This window comes from Accipiter gentilis, chromosome 4, assembly GCF_929443795.1.
Source record: "Accipiter gentilis chromosome 4, bAccGen1.1, whole genome shotgun sequence".
Classification (NCBI taxonomy): domain Eukaryota; kingdom Metazoa; phylum Chordata; class Aves; order Accipitriformes; family Accipitridae; genus Astur; species Astur gentilis.
In genome coordinates, this window is record NC_064883.1 from 20,166,153 (window position 1) to 20,190,603 (window position 24,451).

A 24,451-nucleotide genomic window follows, 5' to 3' on the forward strand; every position below is an offset into this window, starting at 1 on the left:
ATTAGCCTCCCTAAACTCTCTGGGCCCTTTTGAGATCACCCACCATGGCACTAGAGACAGATGCAGATTGCATCCAGATTCAGTGGGGTGGTAGATGCCCAAAGCCAGAGGTCCTGACACCCCTATAGTTTGATTTAGCATCTGGTCAGAGCACGCCCTGGCTTTCTTCTGCTTGTATCTTAGCTTTTCTGGCTGCAGAATCAAGGTATAGCTGTCTGTGTGTGGCATGGGTAAAGAGGCTGATTGCTTCCTGGTAGTTATTTGGGAGAAGCCAGAATAAGAAGACAGACCCAGGAGCTCAGAAGTGCTGCCGCATCTGCTAGTTTAGATATGACCTGAGGCTGTCCGGATGCAAGAAAGCCATCAAAAGCTCCAACAACTGATTATCTGCCAGACTTGGGCTCCTGTATAGTTGTTGGTGGGAAGAAGTAATGGTGGTACCTCCAAAAGATACCTAAGGTATGCATTGCAATTACTTCTTTCCAGTGGCTGCATAAGAAACCAAAGTATGGAAGCCCTAAATAATAAGAGGATCCAGGAGAATCCAACTTAATATGCAGTAAGAGTCATCTAAAATGCCTCATGTGCTAATGTGAGAAGACTGAATATGGCCCAAGGGATTTAAGAAAGCTTAGAAAATAACATCAAGAATGAACAGGTTCAAGACTGACAGTAGTGATACTTTCTAAATTTCACTAAGTCCAGCTCTCATCTACACTTAAGTGTATGCGAGATAAGGTACATGAGTAACCTCTGCATTTTGCCCGTCCATTTCGCTGTTGGAGACCTGTCTGATCCTGTTTCAAACTGGAGAAGTAAGGCTGGCCCTAAGTGGACGAAACTGGTTTTCATCAGGAAGCGTCAGCACATTAAAATCAAAGCTTTAGTCTGAGAAGATCCTACTTTCAGTGAAACCAGAGTTGTTCATAGGCACAAGATACAGCTCAGAGCAAAATGGCAAGATGATCACAGCACTTCCTCCCCTTAGGGAAGACACCTTTGCAGTGTGGCCTGGTGCCCAAACCACTGGCTTACAGGATACTCTCGTGGAGCTCCTACACTCTTCATAAATAAGTGCATATTCACTGGAATAGGAACATCTTCCATAAGGCAGGGGAATGCTTTATACCATTAACCACTAACATCAGTGTCTCTAATCTGTGATCCACTCTAATCACCTGCCACGGGACTTCACTAAATCAAGTCATTCACTCCAGCACTTCCAATTACAGTTAAAACAATATTCATGAGGGAGAATTCACCAAGTTGTTGTAATAGTTCACTAAGTTTACTGTCCTTTTATCATGACTACGTTTGACTACATTTCTATTTGGATCTTTAACTTCAGGCAATGCTATCTGTAACACAAGAGGCTCTCACTCACCCACTTAATGTGATTGAAATTATACCGCAGAAAAATCTGAGCCAGTAGCCAGATACCTTGATACATGGTATTTGTAATGTAAAAAATAGTAAGTTCTTAATCTTAAAAAAAGTGATGACCCGACCCTGTTATTTTAGTAAACTTCAAAAATTGCCCATTTGTGAGTGCATTGTTTTCTTGGTGACTGATCCACACAGTCACATACTGTTCTGATTAATTCTGCTACACCATTTTCCACCACAGTAAGTTTGTTCTATCAAGTTGATCCTATCAGATCCTATCAGTCAGGCTTTTGGGGAAGGGGACTGGGGGGATAGAGGTACCTGTCTTTAGCACCACCACCACCACCGGCTTCTTTGCATTGTTCTAGTGATAGGCTTCAGCTTAACCTCTGAGGAGATGGTGTTCAACCTCTAGATCAAATTAAAACCAGTGGCATTTGAAGTTATATGCTGATAGGAAGGTATGAAAGTGGAAGGTAAAATAATTTACTGCAGGATTCTGTAGGACTGGGTTATACCAAGATAATCAGCAAAGAGATGGGCATAAGATATTGAAGGTACAGAAACGTACGTGAAGGCACATAGCATAGAAATGTGAATTTTTGCTGTTTAAAATGTGGTTTCTCAAAAATCACAACAGACTGCAGACTGGAACAACACAGGACACCAAAAGAGAAGAGCAGCATGTGAAGAGCATACGAAAGAGAAGACAAAGGAGAGGGACTAGGAAGGAGCTACCATTGATGCACATGCTAGTAAGGCAAAACTGAGCATGATCAAAAAAGTAGGTAGTCTGGCACTGAAGGCACACACGTCCTCTGGCTCAATTAGTCCTTGCTAATGGTTATGTGGTGGTCCTACTACCAGGCTGCTCACCTCTGTCTCTCCTTCTGATTATGGCACTCACCACCGTTACTTAACATTAGGCAAAGAGGGAGATAAGCATAGATGGGGATACAAGCAATGCTGTTACAGCTATTCCAATCTCTTTTCTAGTCAGCTGCCCATCTGAGCATGACCTAGGCATAAATGCAAGAGGAGAAAAACAGTCATTAGCACCTCGCCTCAATAAGGATAAGAGATAAAGGAGACAAGCTTAGGATGAAAGAGCTAACAGAATCCAGCTCTCTATCCAGACCTTTATTAACTACGTCAGCAGAAACAAGCCATCTTCTAGGCTTTAGCTGAAACTAGCTTGTTTTGCTACACTTTAACAATTCCAAGCTAGCTCCTGTCCCTTGACACAATACCTAAAAATTCGCACTCCAAACAGCAATTGCTATAATAACAACAATACTTACATTTCATTATTTAACCTCATGCTATTTGTTCATGAGGATTAGTGCTTAATTAATTAACAACACTTAGCATTTCCACTTAGCACTTTGCCTCTTCAAAGCATCATACAGACAATACCTAATTAAGGGCAATGCTGCGCAGACACTTCACATCAGGACTTCCCTTTGACAGCTCTGCATCCAAGACTTGCTCACATAGTGTAGCATGAATTCAAGTTGAAAGCCCTATTGACTTCATCAGGAACCAGGTAATGCCGTGGCTATCAAGTGACTCTCTACCTTTGCAAATTCCTTTTCTTTTCCTGTTACTTCTGCTTGCTTACTATTCACCCAGGGATCTAATTATTGGCTAATGTGATGGGTGATAATATGAACCTTGTATTAGTGTCATCTACAAAACCTTCATTCTTCCGTTAGTGAAAACCTTATTCTCAGTCACCTGGTTGAACTGCCTTTGGAGAGAAAATGTGTTAACCACAAAAACGGATTATAAAATGTCAAGCCAGAGTTTTTAAGGGAGATGGTGCTTTCAATCCATCAGTCAAATGCCTACTATGAAAGTGCCTTTCTCGTAAGCACCCCAGGGTGCTACACAACATCAATAGACAATATAAACACAGAGCTTTCACGGTTCACTTTACAATTGGACATTGACTCTGAATCTGTGAAACAGAAAGGAATTGAATTTCATGACCAAAGAGTATAATGTGCACAGGATTAAGTAGACAACACTGGCAGAAGCAGGAAAGCAATATGGCATTGGATGCTGATAGATTAAATTTACAAATAAGAAACTAAAGGAATAAACCAATTCTGAGTAAACTGTCATAAACCAGCAGTATCACTCAATGCTTCCTATCAATGCACTATTTTTTTCAGAGAATCAAATGTGCTGATGGGTTTATTCAAAGCCCACTGATTGAGCAGGCCCTGACTATGGGAACTGAACAAAGAGAGCCCTAAATATCTAATAGCTCCAGCCAAGAGAATTATCCAGGCAGTATGGAAGGAAACTTCTGCCAGAGTCAAATTGGAAGAAAAAGAAAACATTCATCACAGTTCAAGAACTTGTCTAGTGTCTCAGAGGATGTCTTCACAGGGCAGTGGCTGGCAGCCTGGGGCTGCTGCTGCTCAAACCTGCTCCAGAAGAAAGCAAGCGATCCAATACAGCGACACAGCTTCCAGCTCTGGGTGGTGCTGTGCTGTGTCACATGCACATCACAGCTCACATCAGCTAGGTCAGACAGCTTTCTCAGGAAGCCCCTCCTGCCACATGAGCCACAGCTTGATAGATATTAGAAATTTAAATGGTTTGATTCTTTGAAAACTGATTGTGTATTGAACAGAACCTGACCTAACCATTTTGGCACTGAATTCTTCCACAAAGATAACCGTGTACTGCTAAATGCAGTGTCTTTGTGGCCAAAATATACTGTGTTAGTGTTACTGCTAACTTCTAAAATCTTAGGAGTTTAAAATAAAAAAAACCCAGGCCTTATTATCCCTTAATATAATTTCATTTAAGCTGCAGATGGATAAGACCCTTATTGCCATATTCAACCTCAAGCTGAGGGTCAGATACTCATCCCAGACTTTTCTGGACATGTATGTTTGGAATTCAGTACCTGACTTTCATCTTTCCCCCCAGTCCTCACAAATTCTTTTCCCCTTACTCAGCTTCAACTTCAACCCTTCAATATTCCCTTGCCACCAGTTAGCACTGTCCAGGACTCCCTTACCTCAGACACCAAACAGCCTAGCCAGCCCCAACCAGCTAACACCTAAGCTCTCCATCACTTGGTTATCCTGCAGCCCTTTCTAATGTTTACCACCTAGGACCCATCCCAGACCCATTCAAGCCTGCTCATGACCACTCCCCTGGACCACTTCTGCATTGGTTAAGGCTGGATCCATGGATGTGTATGGTTACATGTGAATTAGGTAAATCATGCACCCTTATTATAATGAGTTTCCTAAAATATAACTCAAGACAAAACTGTTAGCTGTGGTCACTGTTGATCAGGAAAAGATACCTGTTAATTAGCATGCACACTGGAGCAGGCCATTAACAAATGCATTGTGAAGCTACTGTGGAAGCTGATTCAAGTGATTATCTAGGTAACCGTGCTTCTGTTTCCAGCACAAGGCTGTCACATAAGCCCTTCTGAACACTTTTGTATTTACATTTGCTGTGACTCTGTCCTAGCACCTCCAAGCCCTGATGTCTTGGAGGAACACACGCTGAGATACTTCCTGACTGGAGTCAGCTTCCAGTACTGGAACTCTGCCGGGTGCAGCTCAAGATGTGAATCAAATGCAGGCATAAAAACACAGTTAAGACAAAAGCCCGTCATTTGGAAAGCAGTTCTCTACTCTGGTGTATGGCAAAAATAACTGTTTAGATGACTTTTACAATTAGGATTTTACCCCTCATTCTCCTGTTTTACTCAGCCTGTGCAATGAAACAGGTTGGTCTGTTTCGTCTGTCCCACAATTTTCACTCATGCTGTCATTACTCTATATCCATACAGTTCTATGGGGTGTTGGGGTTTCAAAGCTTCACAGGACTGTCTATTAATATCTGCTGTTCATAGTGCTCTCCCTGTAAGAGGTCATGGGGACAAGTCCATAGAGTAGTCAGCAACAGATCCATGGTGGTCATGAATGTTAAGTTCCAGCATGTATTTCCTCCCTGCTTCCAGCCAGCCATCAGTGTCTAATGTCATTGGGACAATTTATGCTTTTTGGCTATCACAACCTCATACAGCAATGAATTTCACAAGTGACATTGATTGCATTAAGTTGTACGTGTGCTTCCCCTGTTGTTTCATCAGAAGAAAGTGTTCCTGCTGCTGCATCACCATGGTGCATGCTCCTAGCCTTGCAAGTTAGCCTGCACAGGCAGTGCTGGATGGATTGTTTGACGACCTGCAGTACAAGATATCCTAATCTCCTTGCCTAGTGAAATTGCTCAGCACTAGGGTTAATACTGAAGTGCGGGCCAGCTGAAGCTACCTTTAAAGGGCATGGTACGCTCCAGAGCAAATATGGTTGACACAGTTACACTAGGTATATATTTTACTTACAATTTTATCACTATGCCTATTCTAAGCACAGCCTTTCAATTAATTGATTCTTAGGACTTGATATAGAAAATATTGAAATATTTCTGACAACAGCATTTTCAGAAGTAGCATTACCCATCCCACCCCAGCTCGGATTTCTCACCTTTGTGGTCCACAACTTGACTGTCCAGTCAAATGATGATGTGACAAAGAGATGGGAAAAGTCAATTGGACCCACTGCCATGTGACAATTGATTCCTGTGACGGGTCCTTGGTGGCCTTCAAAAATTTCACCAATGCCAGCTTTACTGCAGGAAGAACAGACATTTGCATTCAGAGAATGATTTAACATCTGATGATTTAACATAATTTTTCTGTCCTCTTAGGTTCCTGTTTCCTTTTAAAGTTCCATTTAATCTGTAAATCTCTCTCCTTTCAGTAAGGCCTTTGCCTGCAGAGGTTTACTCCTGTGGGCACAATTAATGCTTAGGATCCAGCACAGGGAGACTTTCTCTTACTTCTGAAGACTTGCCTTACTTACTTTCACATAGACCGTCTACTACTGTAGCTTGAGATAACATTTATGTATAATTATAAAATAATTCTGAATTATAATTATACTATAGCTTATGCCTCTGAGTAAGCCATTATCACAAGGAATAACATTAAAATAAAAATGCAAATACATTAATGACTTATCATGAGCAATTCTTTTCCTCTTAAATATCTAAAATAACTTTCCACAGCATCAGTTAGGTCACTAGGAAGCAAATCCTTTTTCACAAAAAGTGAAGGAACTGTTCCTGTCATCAGGTATCATACAGTCATTACTTTGAACAAGGGGAGATGTGCGTTTCATCGGCCTGAGGCTAGAATAGCTATTAGGAAGGAAAAATACAATGCTGTGTAAGAGAGAATGTGCACAGTTTTCTTTTTCCTGGAAGCAAATGACACCAGATCAGTTGTCAGTGCTGTGCAGGGAATCATGTGTGTCAGAGCAGGGGAATTATGAAATTACCCTTTTAGTTACATTATAGAAAAATTACCACTGGAAGAAAATACATTAAAAATAGCCACAGCTCTGACAAGGCTGCCAGCCCCGTGCCAGTGTGAATACAGCGTACCCAAAGAGATCAGGAGCTGCAATGGAGGAAATTGGTTCCTCATATTGCTAGCATGGTGTCCCCTCACCTCTCCTGTTGACCATGGCAATGTGGCCTCACTTAGGCTCTCCTGCCAGACCTTGCAGCATGTGCTGGAGCAGGGACTGAGTTCTGCAGTGCCTCTACAGTGCTGGGTACAAAGCACACCTCTTATTTTATGCCTATCTGTCTACCATGTAGTTGGTTGCATAAGGGGAGTTCTGGAGCACTGAGAACACCTTGTGTATCTGCTGTGCTTTGACACAGCTGCTTCAAGAATAACATGGCTCTCCGCTGTGCTGGGCTGAAGGACGCAGGAGCCTCTGGAAATAAAATGGGAATGATAGCAAAAAGCTCTAGGAAAGACAGGCAGGAGCAGAAAAGGAGTGCATTTGTCAATGGTCAGCAGAAGGTTTGCTAAAAGGGTGGGCTAACAAGAGGATATGGCACCTTCCTTCTCTTGTGAAGAACAAACCAGGCATGTCTGAAAGATCAGAAGTGAGAAATGCCCTTGGGCACGCTTCATTTATCCTAGCAGCCTAAGACTAATTCAAACCATCAGCCGCCACAGAGCCTATCAGTACAATGCCTAAATATACACAATTTTGCAATACTGTCAGCAGTCAGGCTAAAATAAAGGTACTTTAAAATAAAAATTATACTGAACAAAATATATGTAAAACAGTATTTATACAACATTAGGAATGTCTAATAGAAGCCTTACAATCTTAAACTAGTGCATCCATGTCTATTTGGTCAACAGAAACACAGAATATGATAAAATACGAATTCAGAGAATATTGCAAACTACTGAAGTGTGGGGGTGAGCTTTAAATCTATCAGTGAAAAAAGTTTGTTCTCTACAAAAGCCTTTCAAGCATCCCAGAGGATGAAACTACTACTAGAAGCTATCGGATCACACTAGAATCCTGCAGATTTACAGGGTGCAAAATAAGGAACTTGCAGTATTAAACTACAGCCTGGGTTATGCAAGGAAGGAATATGACCACCATGTGTGAGAGAGCACAGAGTACCCGTCCTGGGAGCCGGTCAGCCAGAGCTCGTCTACCCGTGTGGCACACCGCGGCTAAGTCTGTGTTAGCAAATAAACCAGGTGGCAGCCTGGGGGCAAACGGCGTGGCATGGCTCCTGGCTGTACAACAAAACCCTCTTGCCCTCCTGGAGAGGGTGGGCATGTCCAAACTGCCCTCTGAGAGCAGGGGCCAGCAGGGCTCAGTCTCTAGCCTGGCTGCACAGACACAGCCTGCAGTGCTGTGCGGGAATACCCAGTGCTGGATGGCTGTGCACTGGGACATGTGTGCTCTGTTTCTCACATGCATGTGCGCCCATGGTGGCTCTTCTCTGATATATCCCTGTGGAGACTGAAGATGGACCTAAGGATGGTAAAAAATAAAGCAGATTACCATCTCTTAGGAGTGGTTTAGGTCTCATTACCCTGCAACAAAACTGTCTCCTAGGGCCTGAATCAACCTGCCCAGACATAGATACCTACATCTCAGCTAGCTGCCTAGACCTCCGTCTCACCTCATGGGTGAGAAAGAGGCATTTCTGAGGTCCCTGTCATCTCTTCTTCAGGCAGATGTCTGAAAAAGGTAAAGGAAATAAAACCCTAAGAGCAGTCGTTGCTTCCCACCAACTATGCAGGGATCCTGGGGCAACTACCCCAGTATAACAGGCTGTGGCATAGATGCCTAAAGTCAGGTGACTCTTGTCCTAGTCGAGCGAAGAACAGTACAGACACCATTGATCCAAAAGAAAAAACATGAAACACTCTCCACACACACTTGGCTACCTCATACCAATGCAGGTACACAATATTATTTAAGTACAAAATGCTGAACATCACCTTCCATGACGACAGGCTGTGTAGACTGTTCCCTCTTCACTGCCAACAACAAAGTTATTGACATCTCCAGTTGGGAAAGCCATTCCTGTAACCGCCACTGGTTTGGACTTATTGTACACCAGCTCCATGCTCTCCTACCAAAACAGGTCTTCATTATTATTCCGCAATCCTCCTTTGTTTGGCTGTTGGGGGTTTTTTTCTAATTATTTTCTAAAGGTTACACAGGGTAGCAGGAGGGGAAGAAGAAATCATTTGACCCAGCTGCAGGACTTCAGTGTCTACATAGGACATTGTGAGAAGATGCAATGTCACAAACTAGGATGCACTGCTCCTGCCATCCCCGCCGCTGTCTGTCACATGTTTGAGAGCAGCTGGAAGGCGCTAGTCTTTGCTACAATATCTTAAATCAGGCAGAGATGACAGGTGAGAATTTAAAATCTAATGGTGCAGAAACTAAAGGTAATACCTTAATGGTTACACTTGCCAGCCCCAGGCTCTAATAAAATATGCAATACCCTTCTATTTACAAACATTTTTGAAATCAATTGTTTGTAAGGAAACGTGTAATATTGTGTGCACCTGAGGCATTTATCAGACTGTGCCAATTGTCCCTTTGCAGAACAAAATTTAAAAGTTGTGGTCCTGTCACTACCACCATTCTAAGCATTGCTTTTCAGGGATTTTCTGAGGTAACCATAAACACTCCCTCTAGACTCCACCATCAAGCTACAAACGAGCAAGCATATTTCTTTCTTCATTTGGTAGCTATATTTCAAAGTAAATCAGCATGCCCATTTTTGCTATTGCAAGTACAACCAGCACGAACAGTTTCTGGCTGTTGCAAGATGCGCACACTTTGAGCAGATTTTGCAAAATTTTCTGGTTGTTCAGCCTAACTGGTGTAACCCAAGAATCCACAAAGGGGCTGAATGATTTAGCAATTTTCATTTTTAGCTATTTAAGTGGGTATGTTTTCTGTGTTTAAAATGTCTAAGCTGCTATTCTTCTAGGGCCAAAGCCTGTAGCATTTTTCTCAGGAGGGCTTTTTGCCGTAGCTAAAGAAAATGGGCATCCCTGTGAGAGGAGAGGGCTGCAAATCCATAGAGAAATACTTTTGCTTGGTTTATACTTTTCTTTGAAATACATTTGATTCTATTAAAAAAGGCAAAACAAGACTGGAAAATGCATTGGCAGAGCACCTGTGGACCATATATTTCTGTGAAAATCTTCTGGGGTGAGATCATCATTTAGTGTCCATGTGGAGAAGCAGCCAGATGCTGCGGTGGACTCTCTCCTCCCAGCACCTACACTGTGGCTGTACAAGAGTGTTCTGGATCTGTGTCTTCAGAAAGTTTCAGACTGACACACATCAGCAACACTCTACTTCTCCCAATTTAAAGCTATGGCATGTAGCTTGATGTCAAGTCCTGTGCCTTTCTTTTCTAGATCACCAAAAGCCATGTGCCAAACTTCAGCGTAATGTGGGGTGTGTTCCTATCCTTGTTGAAAGCCAGTTTTGGAGCAGGGAAATTCCATCTGAGTGATGAAGTACTGGAACTGAGATGTTCACAAATGTCTGCTTCAAAATTTAGTATTCCAGTAAGTGAATACATAAGGGTGGGATTTATGTTCTTGATGTGAAGTGAGAAACTGGGGAAGGGGTTCAGGTGCCTAAACATAGACATCAGGGCCATTTTAGATGCCTCCACTTCTATTCCATAAGAGTATTGGTTTCTTATAGTCCTAGGACACAACTATCAGACCCACACTGTTGCCTTAGATGAGCGAACAACATGATCTAACTTTGAAGTTGGCCTCACTTTGAGTAGGGGAGTAGATGGCATGACTTCCAGAAGTCCCTTCCATCCCAGGATTTGACAGTTTTGTACCCCACGGTGGGTATCTGAAATAATATTTCACACTGGGATAGCAGGAGTCGTCCTCCAGAAGTGTCCAGTCTTTCTCTACATAAATTGTAAAGGGAACTAAATTACTAGCTGAGACTTGACACAGACCTAACTTTTAGTTGGCTAAGGTTAGGATAGAGGAGTCCCACCTCTTGTGTCAACACTGAAAAGCAAATAATTCTATAGTAATTGCACATTAATGCATGATTAATGGATGGTTAATTGAATCATTAAGAGGAGTTTCTACGCAGCATTTTGAGACAAGATCAGATCCCATGATGCTTAGCAAAAATTATACTAATTTTTTTTTTCTACGAAATTATGTATAAAAACTGAGTGATGTGTTGGAATAGAAAATGTACTACTCCAGAAGATAACACTTAAAAGATGCTTTCCATAGACCTTTTTCAGCATCAGATTCTTTGTTTAGTTTCCATTATTATAATCACTAGTGGTTTGGACAATTTTCCTGGGTTTTCTTTCATTCCTGGTACAAAGAAGCGGGGGGGGGGGGGGGGGGGCGGGGGGGGGGGGGGGGAAGGGGGGGAGACAATAGTAGCAAACATTCCAGTGGGGGGAAATTAGTTCTCAAACTTTTGATTTGCATTGTTTGTTCCTTTGGCTACTGAAGGCAGGCAGCAAAGTAAGCTTTCTGACTGTGTGCCTTGGAAACCCGTAGTGCCTAGGGTGTGTTCAGCAGCAGTGCAATCTAGTCCATATTTGTTAAACAATGCTGTAGAGTAAGTACAATTTATACCACAGGCGACTTCTGTAATTACCGTGCTTTAAAATGGATTATTTCATTTTCACTTGAAACTGACCTATGTATTAACGTCTTACAATAATTACATGATTTGTGGTAAAGGAAATGGGTTTTGGCTCTTAGCAGAGACTGCTGGAAGCAAGCTGTACTCTTTCAAGTGCATCCATTGGTTTTAGTTTGTATAGGACGTGAGGTTTTGGCTTTTAGGAGCTATGTTCCATTAAGCAGGTATCCTGCTCTACCGAAGGTGCTTTTTTTTCCCCTGTATAGGTGAAAACAAACCCACCTGTGGAGTTGAGAGCATGTCCAGGCTCCAGGAGCACATTTTGCCATCCGTAGAGACGGTGATGAGATTATGCGCATTCTGTGTTCCAACTACATTCACACAATACACAGGATGCTGAAAACACATTAACACTGGAAATCAGAGAGCCATTCTCACTTCTTCACAAACAAATTTCTCATGTCTCGTAGGTTGTTTTAAAGAACAATTAAGTAGTCACATAATACCTGGAGAATACAGGACTCAGCTTTTGCCAGATAGGATTATTTTTTTTTACCTTTAAATTTTAAGAGGCACGTTATGGAGGTGGAAATATTTTCAAAGTTTCATTTTCCTCATAATAAACCAACACAGCTGAGTAATGCTGTGAAAATACTGAATTATGTGGATGAGATTTCACCCACAGGGATATGTATCATTCTACTGATGGCTTTTGACACTGAAAATAACCGGCAGAAAGAGGTAAATTGTCCAAATGGACTCAAAATGAAAACTTTATTCAAGAAAACAGCTGCCTAAAACTTGAACTTTTCCAGAATTTGGCTTGCATGCTAAATATTTGCAAATGTACTCCAGTTGAAAAACATGAACAAGTTCATCAGCATTCTCCAGCACTGGCCAATATACCTTTCAAAATCTGTCATTATAAATGTAGAGTGACTAAATTTAGGGTGTTACACCTGGTTCACCATAACATAGTCTTTCCATGGAGGCTGAATTCCACTTAGTATGCAATAATGAAACTTGGCCTATTCCTTTTCCAAGGAACCTGGTAACATTTTGAGCCTAAAGAGTCATCTGAGATCTGATGGTGACATGAGGCATGGTTCAAGTTCAGCAATCTCCAAAGTGAAAAATCAGTCAGACTGAACAATAAGATTTAATTTCCTTTGACCAGTACAAGTGAATCTGCTGAATTAAGGGTAAGACATATACACAAGTCAAGCAAAGAAAAATTGTATTTCCCTGCCTCTTTTGCTGATGAATAGAAGACCTGCGTCTCCAGGAAGAAAAAAACACTTTTCACTAAAACTTTCCTTATTTAATGAAAATTAGGACCAACTTACAAGAGATCCCTATAGATCTTCTAAGCCAACTCCATGTAGGGTTAGAAACCTAGCATTTGCTCCTGCTGAAAGGAATGCCAGAACTACCACTTATTTTAGACTACTTTAAGATCCAGCTGCAAGTCACCTACCCAGTCAGTAGGGAAAGGCAGAAATCTTCAGAGCACTGGCTACCTCTCAGGTTCAATACCTGAGCGGGCCCAGTAAATGCCCCCTCCCTAAGTGCAAAAAGGGCAGCATCTGAATACACAGTGTGTGTGTGTGTGTGTTTATGTGTGCGTGCACACTGAAGTTGGACTCAGCAATTGCTGCTGAAATGGTACCTTGTGCTTGGAGGCCACCTGTATGCACCAGTAATTTGCAAGGTCCATTCTGATGCTGATTCTTCTCTTTCTCTCAAGATTGTCAGGCACCTGGCTTCCCTTAGATCATCAAATGGACCCCAGTCTGTCCCTCACATGTGTCTCGTGCTATTATCCTCATACGATGGACCTTCTTGCTGCTTAGTGAGAGCTAATGACCCCAAGTGCTAAGCATGATTAGCACATACTGATGTGTGAAGTAAGAATAGACCTATTTTTTCATGGGTGTTTGACCTTCAGTAGTCCAAACAGACAGGGACAGAGTGGGTGGGAGGAAGCTAAAGCAAGCAGTGGAGTATCTAGAATATTTAGGGGGGAGGAGAGAGTGAGCCATGTCTTTCCAGCAGCACCTCAGTGTGCCAGGTCTGGCTTTAATCAGGGCTATCAGTCATCAATTTCATGCACAATAAAACTCACGGCAGAAATGAAAAGATGTAAGGAAAATGGATGAAAAAGGCAACCAACTGTACGTAACAGAAAGTCTAAACAGGCTCCTTCCTTTCAAAGGGTCACTGCCAGCTTGCTTTTATTTATTTTGGAAATGAAATCATCATGCAAAAAGGTTTTGTCTTAATTAAAATTTCCTGTTGTCCCAAGTGCAGATGTGTGGTGGGTGTGAAAGGAAATTAGTGAGTAAGCTGTGGGTAGAACTCTCTTTCCTGATGAATCCAGGCAGCAATCAGTGATACTAAACTTCAGGAAGGTTTAAGTCAGTGATAACAACACGCTCTCTGTTTCAAATAAACAAAGTGGGAGAAAGAAAAGAGAAAAATCCCTTTTTCACATATGGCATAAGTTCGAATTAAAAGATGACTATTCAACTCACGTATCTAGCAGTACGTAAAGTAACATTGCTACAGTAGAGTTGTCTTAATTTAATCCTTTTTTTTTTTTTCTTCTTAGCAGCTAGGATTCAAGCCAGCCTTTTGCAACCAAGACTTCGTTTACAGTTTATGTGATTCCTATATATGAACATAAAGTAAGCACTCTTTTATTGTAAAATCTGATCACTCCTTAAAAACATCATGCTTCCTCATGTTAGACTGTGTAAACACTTATTTATACCAATCCATGACAGCACACAAAGTGCCCATCCACAACTGAAAGTAATTTATTTATATTTGTCAAAAGCAAAACATCACATATTGTTCTACTGCAATAGTAAAACTAGTTTAATATATAATTCCAGGAGGAACAATTTAATCTTAAATGTTTTTTGAGTGTAAACAAATTACTTCCCATTAATCTTTTCTTTTCCACTAGATTTGGAGTCCCAGTTGTTCAATTTTCAGTGATAGTCAGCTTCTTGCCACTAGTTTTCTGGTCTGCTACATCTCTAAATTGCACTTCCAGGAGAGACTGTTTCTTTTCATGCAGATTGAACATTACTGGCGACAAAATGAGCAAAAACATTAGGGAAATGAAAAGCAATGTTGAAGTTGCAACCCATGGCACAGATCATTAGATTATTACATCAACATTCATGATAGTGGAAATTTAGGGAACAATATTTGTGCTGCCTGGCCCACTAAGCGAGCCCATGCACACCTGTCATTTTTTAATATAAGAGGCTTGCCATCATAATACTGGCCCCACGCTGAATCTTTTTCATTAATTCACCTGGCATGGCTTCTAGAGCTGTCTTTTAACTCCAGGGATTATGTTGTCACAGTCAACTAAAAGCTGAACCTTGATCTGCAAATTCCAAAGATAAGAATCGCAGAATTGTAAAAGCTAGAGGTGCAAAAGACCTATCACTTTGTCTGATCCTTCCCTCTGCTAGAACAAGATTATTATCTTATCTCTCAGAGTGCTTTATGTAGTTCAGTTTCTTATGTTTCAGGAAATCTGCATTTTTCTGCATTATTGTATCATACTATTACATTTTTCTCCTTTACAGCCTGAATTTTCTTTTCTGCTTCCCCACTCAGGAATGGTCCCAAGCCCACTACCAAGATGAGATATATTTACCATCCACAGAGTACACCTTCCAGCTCTTATGAAAAGGCTGCCTGAGCCCAAACCCTGGAAGAGGAGAACTCAGGAATTCACAACATCTTAGTACAGGACGGACTGGAGGTCAGTGCCATAGCAGAGTGAGGACACTTTAGCAGGCAATCCAGGCTTGTCTCTTCCTCCAGCACAGTATGAGTACTTTGTAATGTAAGAGAGTCTTCTAGGACAGACATCATCTTTGTATCACAGAGAAACTCTCTTCCTTCTCAGGCATTCTGTGCTACTGCTCTGCCTATATATCTCCCAGACATCACCAGAGCCCTGTGCCACCATCACTATATCTGCAGGTATCTGTTGTGTCAGCAAAATGCTCTTCCACATCATTTTATCGAAACAAACTCCCCCTCACTGTGCAAGCTCTGCCCTATGGCCCTGTCTGGAGTAGGAGACCATGACAGGCGTTTATGTATTGCTGTATTGGAAAACAGAAGCAAACTGCCCCACTCTCTTCAAGGGCACCAGTCTCTACTTGCAGGACCCCACTGAGACAACCATAGGTGCCTAATCTGGTTCAAAAGAGAAATTCATGTACAACAAGACAACAGTTAATGATTCAAATTGCCTGCCATGCTGGTCTGACAGACACACAGTCCCTAAAGTGACCTGGCTGTCTTTACAGGCAATGGAGAGCAAGAGTCACAGTCCCACTGTGCTGCCACAAAGGCGCCTCACTCAAGGGTTGTAATTGATCCAGCCCTCTTCCTTGGAAAGGAGGATAATCTCCTGACCTGACCTACAAAGTGTGATGGTTAAGCACTTACAGGAGGTGGTTGTACACCTCTCTTATCTATTTCTTTCCCTTCAAGGGCCACGCTGTCTTCATCTGTGTGGCAAACAGCATTGTAGACACAATTAGACAGCTCCACTTCCCCGCTGACCTCTTCCTCTAAGGAAAGGAGGTGATTTTTATCCTTACCGTGTGAGCAGCAGCAGATAAGGGAGTTCTCTGAACCGGAGTGCGCCTGTGACTGCGATTATCCCACAAGACAATTTGGCCAGAGTATGTTCCACCAACAACCAGGTTTGGGTGAAAGCGGGCAAAACAGACAGACATCACGGAGGACTGGAGTAAAACAGGTAGAGAAAAAGAGAGGGGTAACATGGTCAGTCATCTTCAATTCTCTCCTTAAGGAAGGATATTGTCATTAGCATTTTGTATTTTAGAAATCGCTGTATGAGCTCAATTCATATTCCTTGCAGACCAGCAATTCTGCTAAAGCCAATAGGACAGATGCAAAGGCCTAATTTTTACCCTAAAATGTGTGGTACCATTGGTCCTTGGGAAAATACGCACCACAGGATAAGTCTTCGCATGATGCTAAAAACTTGAGATAACCTCTCCCTGACAGCGATGGGAAAGTGCTTAATTTCATTGACAAAAGTGAGAACTTCAAGTAACCAGATGCCAACCCAACAGAAGCTGGCATCCTGGCCCATGATTTCCCATCAGGGAGAGCTCTTCCCTTGTTGCTCCTCTAGCTTTTAACTCTCAGACAATTTAAGTTGAGTTTGTGAGAGACCCTCCAAAGTTCACCTCAAGGTGCGCTGCCTTGAGAGCATTAGCTGACAAGCTGTGTCTCATCGTTGGATCAATGACTGATTTCTCTGCTACAGAGAGGTCCTCTTTTAATAGCAGAGGGAATCACACTTTCTCTTACACTGTTTGAGCAGAAATTAGTTTTTCCTCATTTTAATGACAGCTGAGTTGCCTTTGTACATTTTCTTTACCTGGGGTTGCTGAGGAGCCAGACTGGTGTAATGGTTACCCTGGCTATCTGGTAGAGTGCCCCACAAGCCAGTATGGAGGTGGGTATCTATCCCAACTACCACCTTCCAGTCTCTTTAAAATAACATACAACATCTGAAGTCCTCTAGGGAACAATCCCCAGAACCTTCACATGCCAAGCTACAGCCAAGAGCAACAGGCCGTAACTCCTTCAAGTCCTCCATCCTCTCTCTAAGGAATTATTTCCTGTTTTTATATAATTGATCCTGGAAATGTCTTTGTTTTATGCAAATTGGAAAGCAAAAGTTACAGCACTCATATTATTTCCTGATAAAGGAACATACAAATAAAGACAGTTTGCAAAGAGAAGCAAATGTCATTTTTTTATGGGCAGTTTTAGTGATGCTTACAAGCAACAGAGCAAGACTTGAACTGCTGCAGTCCTTATAGTCAGAAAGTTAAATTCACTGTTAGTGGTCACATTCTTAAAAATTCATTTTCTGGCTGTTTCCAATGAGTTTTGGTAACAAATCTTTGTTACAGTTTAATGACTGGATGTTTTGAAGTGGTGATGTTCCTGTGTGTGAACCCATTTTACTCAATGACAAAGGGTTAACTAAATTGCCATATTTCATGTTGCATAAAAAGCATAGCAGACACTTAAGCAAACTTTGTTGAATTGGGAATGTAGGAGCTGCCAAGCTGAACTAGACTCAATGTCTACCTAGCTGACGACCCTGTCTCTGGCAGGAGTGGATGGAATTGTAAAAACGTGGGCAGATGTGTTGTTTTCTTTCCTTACTGCTCCTTATCCTGATTTCTAGTGACTAGAGACTTGTTTGAACTCTTACACCAGAGATTTAAAACCTCTTCTGATAGGGCTAGAATTAATTATGCTAACTCTTGATGTCTATAACTAGGTTAATAAGAATAAAGCAAAATGTGAAGTTTGAACAGTTTTTAACTGAATTCATGTGGCTGCCTGATATCTATTGTTTAAAGCCAGATTATATGCTAAATTAGCTTAGTTTCTACTTACAGCATACAGCAGTATATTCAATACTGGTTTTTTTGACCTAGTAAGATTGCCAAGACAATGAAATAATCTGCCACTACCTTTTTTCTTCACCATTCTCTCTTGATTCTCATGGCTGTTCACTTGACATCTCTGACCCCTTCCCTTCTTGACTAAAGCTTTTGCATACATTTCTCTGATGTTACATAGTCTAGTATCTAATGACTAGCTGATTAGTATACATAATTGCCTATTTTAGTCCACATCTATCTAACCGCTTGAGCATAGTAATTACACTATGGTCAGTTGTAGCAACAAAACGTAGCTTCCAAACACCAGTTCCAAAGGACCTATTAGCTTTACAGATAAGAAAACCCACCTCTGAGTTACAGGACTTTGGTACTGCTAAGAGGGGCTTAAAACTCAGCTACAAGACAGCTGCCATCCTGTTTCCACAGATCCCCCATACATTATAATTAAAACGACCCTACAGCACATGTTCTACATTTTATCTCTTTGTTTAATGGCTTCATGAGTTGTTTTAATCAACCCCTCTCATTCCTTATAACTAAACTGACAGATATTCTTACATGAAGTGAAATAGCCAGATGATTTTAAAATAGTACAGCTCCACCACTGTGTACACCCCGCAGCAGCTACAAGGCTCCACATGTATTTTAAGAAACCCCAATTCAAACAGTCATTCCACAACAAAGTTCTCAGTTTGTCTGAAACAAACTTGGGAGACTCTGAAGCAGGGCGAAGAAGCCAAGTGGACAGTGTATTTTTAAATGTTGTGTTTTCATGGTTAGCGTGTTTTTGAATTCAGAATCCCAGAATACAGTTGAATGGTCAGGATATAAACTGCTAAAGTGTGTTTTTCATAAAGTTCAAAAATAACCTACAGACATGACTCGGACTTAAGCCCTCTGTGCTACTTGTAGTTTTACGTATCGCTCCAAAGTAACTTGCATTCTTCAGCTGATGAAATGTTCACATCCTTTTAATTATGTCAATATTATTTTTCTACCGAGGAAAAACTTCTGTCAAATATTAGAATTTAACAATTTAAGGACTCCACTCCATAGTACTTAATAAAGTGATTATTTTCTTAAAGTTAATGGCAGTACTCAGGTGAGTAAGGGCTGTAAGATCCAGCCCATTCATTTAACAACTTTAAAAGCATTCATTTCTTAGCCTTAATGGGAGAGAGTGGCAGACAGGTCTCCAGTCTGTCTGAACAGCTCTGTGTTCAAGGAGAGCAGCAGAAACCATTCCCTGTAAGCCTCTTCTGCCTCCAGGCTGCCTCGTTTGCCAATTCAAGCAGTCTTGCTCCTCTAAAACAGTTTCGCCACCAACTTCAAAGGGGGAGGAACTAGCGCATTGTCAGGTTTTAAAATAACAGCATATCCCTCTTTGCACTTCTATCACACCTTTCTAGGGAAATCTCACGACACTTTCCAATAACGATGGTAAAGCTTCCCAGTTTTTCAGTTAGCATATCTTATATGCTGTAAGTGCTTAGTTACCCATTGCAGAGGACAGGAGCAGCTAGTTTCATAGTATATGGCAACAGTCCACAAAGAAATATAAGAGGGATCATGTCAGAAGGCAACTCCACGAGGAATTTAATGTCCACAGTATAAAAGCAGCATTTAGAATAGTAGGTTCCCAGCGTTATCTTTTTATGGGTGCCACAGAGCATCTATGCCTGCAAGCTGTTGGGACCTGCAAGAGACAGGCAAACCCCAGTGTTTGGTCACCCTCCATTTCTCTGAATTGCTCTGTGCAGTGAATCATTTCATTATTCATTTTAGCTTAATGCTCTGGTGTTTTCTCCCTCTATGCAAATACAGTCTACGGGATTTAGCTTTCTCTGTCTCTGCTTAGCTTTCTCAGCAACCCTACTAAAGTATGTCTGGTACTCTGGCTTTGTGATCTTCCACCCAGATTTTCAACTCCTGTCTCTTGATGATGGCTTTCTGGTGGGCACCACCTCACTGGTGCGGCCGCCTCGTCCCCTGTGTATGCTCTGCCTGTCCGTGGAGGTGAGCAGCTCTCAAAGGGCCAGATGAGCGAGCCTGAATTAGCTCCAGGTGGGACCACTGCCCAGGCAAAAGGGAGAGCCAGGCCCAGGCTGGTACACCCGAGATTTTTGTCTGGCAAACAGGCAATCCCGCTCCCCGAATGCTAAAGCTTCTGCTCCCGGCTGTTACAAGAACCGTGCTGAAAACCTGATTAAGAAACAAAGCATGAAATGTCTGTGCTCTCGTCACAGCAAAGAGAGGGCTGGCCGCAGAAACATAAGTGTTGCCCAGCCCTTGGAGAGGCCTGCAGTTGAAGGGACGAAGGCGGGACACCCCGGCCCCTGTTTTGGCAGCTGTCGGGTCACCTCGGCCCCTACGGAGAGAAGCGCTACAGGGGCGAGCGGGTGGTGACTTTGCTCAGCCGCCTTGGCCTCCTCCCTCCCTCCCTCCCCGCTGATGCACTCGACTCAAGCGGGCCCCGAGCCCTCTTCAAGTGGCTGGCAGACCTGTTTTTTATTTTAGAAGCTTAATCCGGCCCAGATTTGGATTAATGATGGCATATCCCTTCAACCACAGATACACATGCTCGGGACAGACAGTCATTTAGATTCTCCTTGCTGAGAAGCCTGACCTCAGTACCCACATCTGATGTGTGTAAGGCCCCAGAGACTCAGCTGTCTGTGCTCATGTCCGTAGATTTGGATGGCACTCTGCCCAGCCACCAGTTGAACAAGTTCACAAAGACCTGGGTGCTAAACAATAATGACTTTCAATAGGCAATGACTACTGCATTCAGCGAGACCCCTTCTGCAGGAAACCACCCCCGTAGGCAGCGCTGCCATACTGGTGCCATATGCCTACACTTGACACCAGATGGATCTCAAAACAATACTTTGTCAGTGGGAAGAAGCGATCTGAGGAGTTCACAGGCATTTCTAGACTCCAGAATACCAGGTTATATTGCAGCAGGCACTCAGGAAACTCCCGGGTAGATTTTCTAGCTGAGCAAACACATGTGAAAAAGCACTACAGTCTGTGACATGCTACTATAGGTCAGTCTAACACAGACAACAGCGGGCAGTAAAATTAACTCCAGCTGAGCCGAAGAGGCAGATCCTTTTTCCATGCTTGAGGGAATTGGCTTAGAGGGGCTGAGAGAAGAGGGACAAAGCTGGGGTACTGCCACTTAGCTAGAACCACGAAAAGGTGCCAAACTCATAGTCCTTTATCCACAGGAACTGAAGAATAGGGACTGGACCTCTGATCACTTATACCTGCCCTCCTGAGGAATAAATAAATAAAGACAAAGGCCAAAACTACACGTACGATTTACTTATAACCTTTTGCTCTCACTCCTGCTCGTCAAGAACAGCATTTAAAGAGCCTAAGCACTCGCAGTCCCTCTGGAGAGTTGCCCTACCTTCTTCTGGCCAGGCAATCAGGAGACCATCTCCTCATGCTTACATTGCTACACACACTTATATGTGGCTGCAGAACAGGCACAGATGATATATCTCAACTGCAAAGGTGGATTAAAATCATCATCTAGAAACAAAACAGCAGCTGAGTTACTAAATAAAGCCCTTTTTTCCTGCCAGACCAAGGACTGAGAAACAGCATAGAATGTAGCAGTATCAGATCTGAATACTGGTTTGTCTGGTTTATTGCCCTATTACATCCTTTTTGCACCACAAGAGAAGGTGTGAGATACCTTGAAAGGGGCAATTCTAGGGTGTCTTTGCCCTGGCTACTGAGATACCCGGGTTTGTACTCTGAAATAGAGACTATGTTCCTTCCAAGAGTCTTGCTTATTTTTAGTATCAGCTGTTATCAACCTGGATATTTCTGTGTTTCACATAAATGTCTAAGTATTATTAACAGTAATAAGCAAATGGCAGACAGGATAGCAACAGAATTACAACTGTTTTTCCCAATTAAATTTGAAAAGGTACCTAAAACATTATTTATGTGTATGGAAATCTTTACCAAAGAAGTTAACTCTTAATTCTAAAAGCTTTAAATGCTAAGACTTCTGTATTGCTCCCCATGACTCTCTTCCTATTCAACTACGAAATAACATCTGAAAGATTTTGTGCTGGAGATTATTTGTGGTACCATACAAAATTTGTCTTCTACTAAAAATAAAATAAAAGCAGTTGACATCCTTCACGTATTTAAAAAAATAAATAAACCCAAACAAACACTTCTTCAAACCAAATGTCAGAATCCTGTTTAATTAAAAAAAGGAAGTTTAGACTTGGTTATGGTGTGTGTCGACATCTATCCCTTTGATTTACAAGAGTATGGACTGGAAATAACAGATTGCTTTATTCAAGAGAAAGAAAGGAGGGAGGGGGGCCCAGTGTGACAGGAAAGAGTGTAGGCTGTATTAACTTCAGTGCTTGTTAAAACATGAAGGATTAATGGTAGAAAGGGAGGGAAGAATTGTGAATGTCTCCAGTTTAGGATCTTCAAAAATGTTTGGGGATTCTAAGAATGTCTCACCCAACCACATGAAAGCTGCACAGAGAGACTCAGCCACACGACTGCTCTAAATCCAAAGCTGGTATTGCTCCACTTATACCATCAAACCAATGGAGCTGAAATGTAGCCACAAATTAAATTTATTTTTATTGAAAAAGTACTAAGTCCTTAAAAAGAAGGAAAAGAGTATGTCAGGAAACGCAGCTCTTTCTTAGATGAGTTTACAGGGTAGGTAACTCTGACATCTAACCTCAGTGCTGACATCTGAGCATGGCAGCAGAATCAGAGCACTCTGCCCAAGTCTGCAGAAGGGCAATATCCAGCCTCATGCCTTCATTTTAAGCAGGGCAGAAAGCTGAAGCTTTCTACTTTCATTTTTGTAACTGCAGGTTCAGCCCGTGTAACTACAAGAATAAAATAATCAGAAGAAAGTCCACAAGCTGCCTTGCCAAAAGGGAATCTGCACTGCAGCCCTTTTGGAAAGTGCATTTACTGATATTATTCATTTGGTGGTGGTGTGATGACTCAGAAAAGCAGCAAAACTGCTTGCTGTATTGCAAAAGCAGATAAACACGATACTTTGCATATGCGATACAGGGAACTTCTGCCTACCTTTATCCACAACTGCAACAACCAATCAGTTTGGTAACCCTGAATTACTACACATACATGCAAGCCTAAGAATACAGTCTTTACTGAACATCATACTTTCTTTGTTAGACTGATGATGAGAGAATTAAAGCCTGGAGAAATAAGGAGCAATTTCATAACAACAGCACATCAAAATCAAGTTTTCTTTCCACCCGACTGCTTACATGCTAAGTACCGGAATTTTCTCTGATTTGGCTGCTTATCAAATTGCAGGGTCAAAACCTTAACCATCCGTGTGCCTGCATGTTGGAGAAGCAAGCACTTCCTTGGTGTGTCTGTTTTATTTAGTTCATGATACCCCAACAGTTATACAAGAGCACTCTTAATTGTTTGATTAAATTATTCACAAGCCTGAAGTCATGGGTCTGCACCACCCATGCAGACCTGGAGCCTTAGGGCATGTGTCTGCGGGTGGAGCGCAGAGACCCTCTGCCATCCCCACTCATACCACAGGCTGGCCAGAATTTGGAGCAGATGGTAGGTGTCAGCTTGAGCGTGGCACTCTGGCACTCTGCTTGCACGCAGCAGGGCTTACTAGTTTTGGCACAGTATTAGCCAAAGGCTTCTGGACCAGAGCTGCTTGACACACAGCCAGCTCAGGCCATGGGTAATGGTGTCACTGCCGGCCACCACCCATAACTATAGCTGCAAGTGCTTTGGGACGGAGACTGCTTTGTTACAATGGGTTTGTAACAAATTTCTTTCAGAGGCATCTGTCTGGTGAAGGCCTCTAGAATTGACCAAATAATATTACATGAAAAATTTACTTGGTGGAGTGGTCAGAAATGCCATTAGGTAAGAAGCAGTTCTTAAACTGAAGTGTTCAGTTGCTTTCTGAAAATACGGGGCTGGTGGCACAATGTCTGTATCAACTACCAGAAATCCTTTCGACATCAGTCATCACCTACATGGGACATGACAAAACCTAAGTTGTCTGGTGTGTTTCTACTGACACTTTTGATTCTGTTAACTAGTGGTTGCTGTTTTCATATGGAGGGAAATTCCAAGAGATTTTAGAAGTTAAAATCATTGGTGAATTGCAGCCTGAATAATTTTCTAGTGATGAAACCTCCTTAACATTCTGCACACATTTACATTTAGTCACTTTGACTTCTGTTTTAAAAAGCATCTCAAACACAAAAGGTGTCTCCACACACAAGCTGGTTGGTGAGACAAAGGTATTTAGGTGCTGCAAAGTGCATTGGCAAATCCCCTTGCCTGCCTTTCTCTTCATCTTTAGGCACCTAACCACATTTGTAAATCTAGCTTAAAATCATTGGAACATAAATTAGTGTCTTAACAGTTTTGGTCTGCCAGCAGCCAAAATTCAGATTCAGGAACAATCAATTCCAAACTGTATTTCATTGCTAATTCAGGGCAAGATATGAGTCT

General features: G+C 42.0%; 1 protein-coding gene across 7 annotated transcripts in view; it reads right to left on the minus strand.

The window, feature by feature from the left end:
- The window catches only part of DYNC1I1 (dynein cytoplasmic 1 intermediate chain 1), a 201,851-nt gene that overhangs the window by 35,513 nt on the left and 141,887 nt on the right, over window positions 1-24,451 (minus strand). For all 7 annotated transcript variants that reach the window (XM_049798837.1, XM_049798835.1, XM_049798839.1 and 4 more), the window contains 4 exons: window positions 16,073-16,219; window positions 11,715-11,828; window positions 8,759-8,892; window positions 5,913-6,057 (listed from right to left, as the gene is read on the minus strand). In XM_049798837.1, the coding sequence (XP_049654794.1) occupies window positions 5,913-6,057; window positions 8,759-8,892; window positions 11,715-11,828; window positions 16,073-16,219 (540 nt within the window). The remainder of the gene's footprint in view (window positions 1-5,912; window positions 6,058-8,758; window positions 8,893-11,714; window positions 11,829-16,072; window positions 16,220-24,451) is intronic.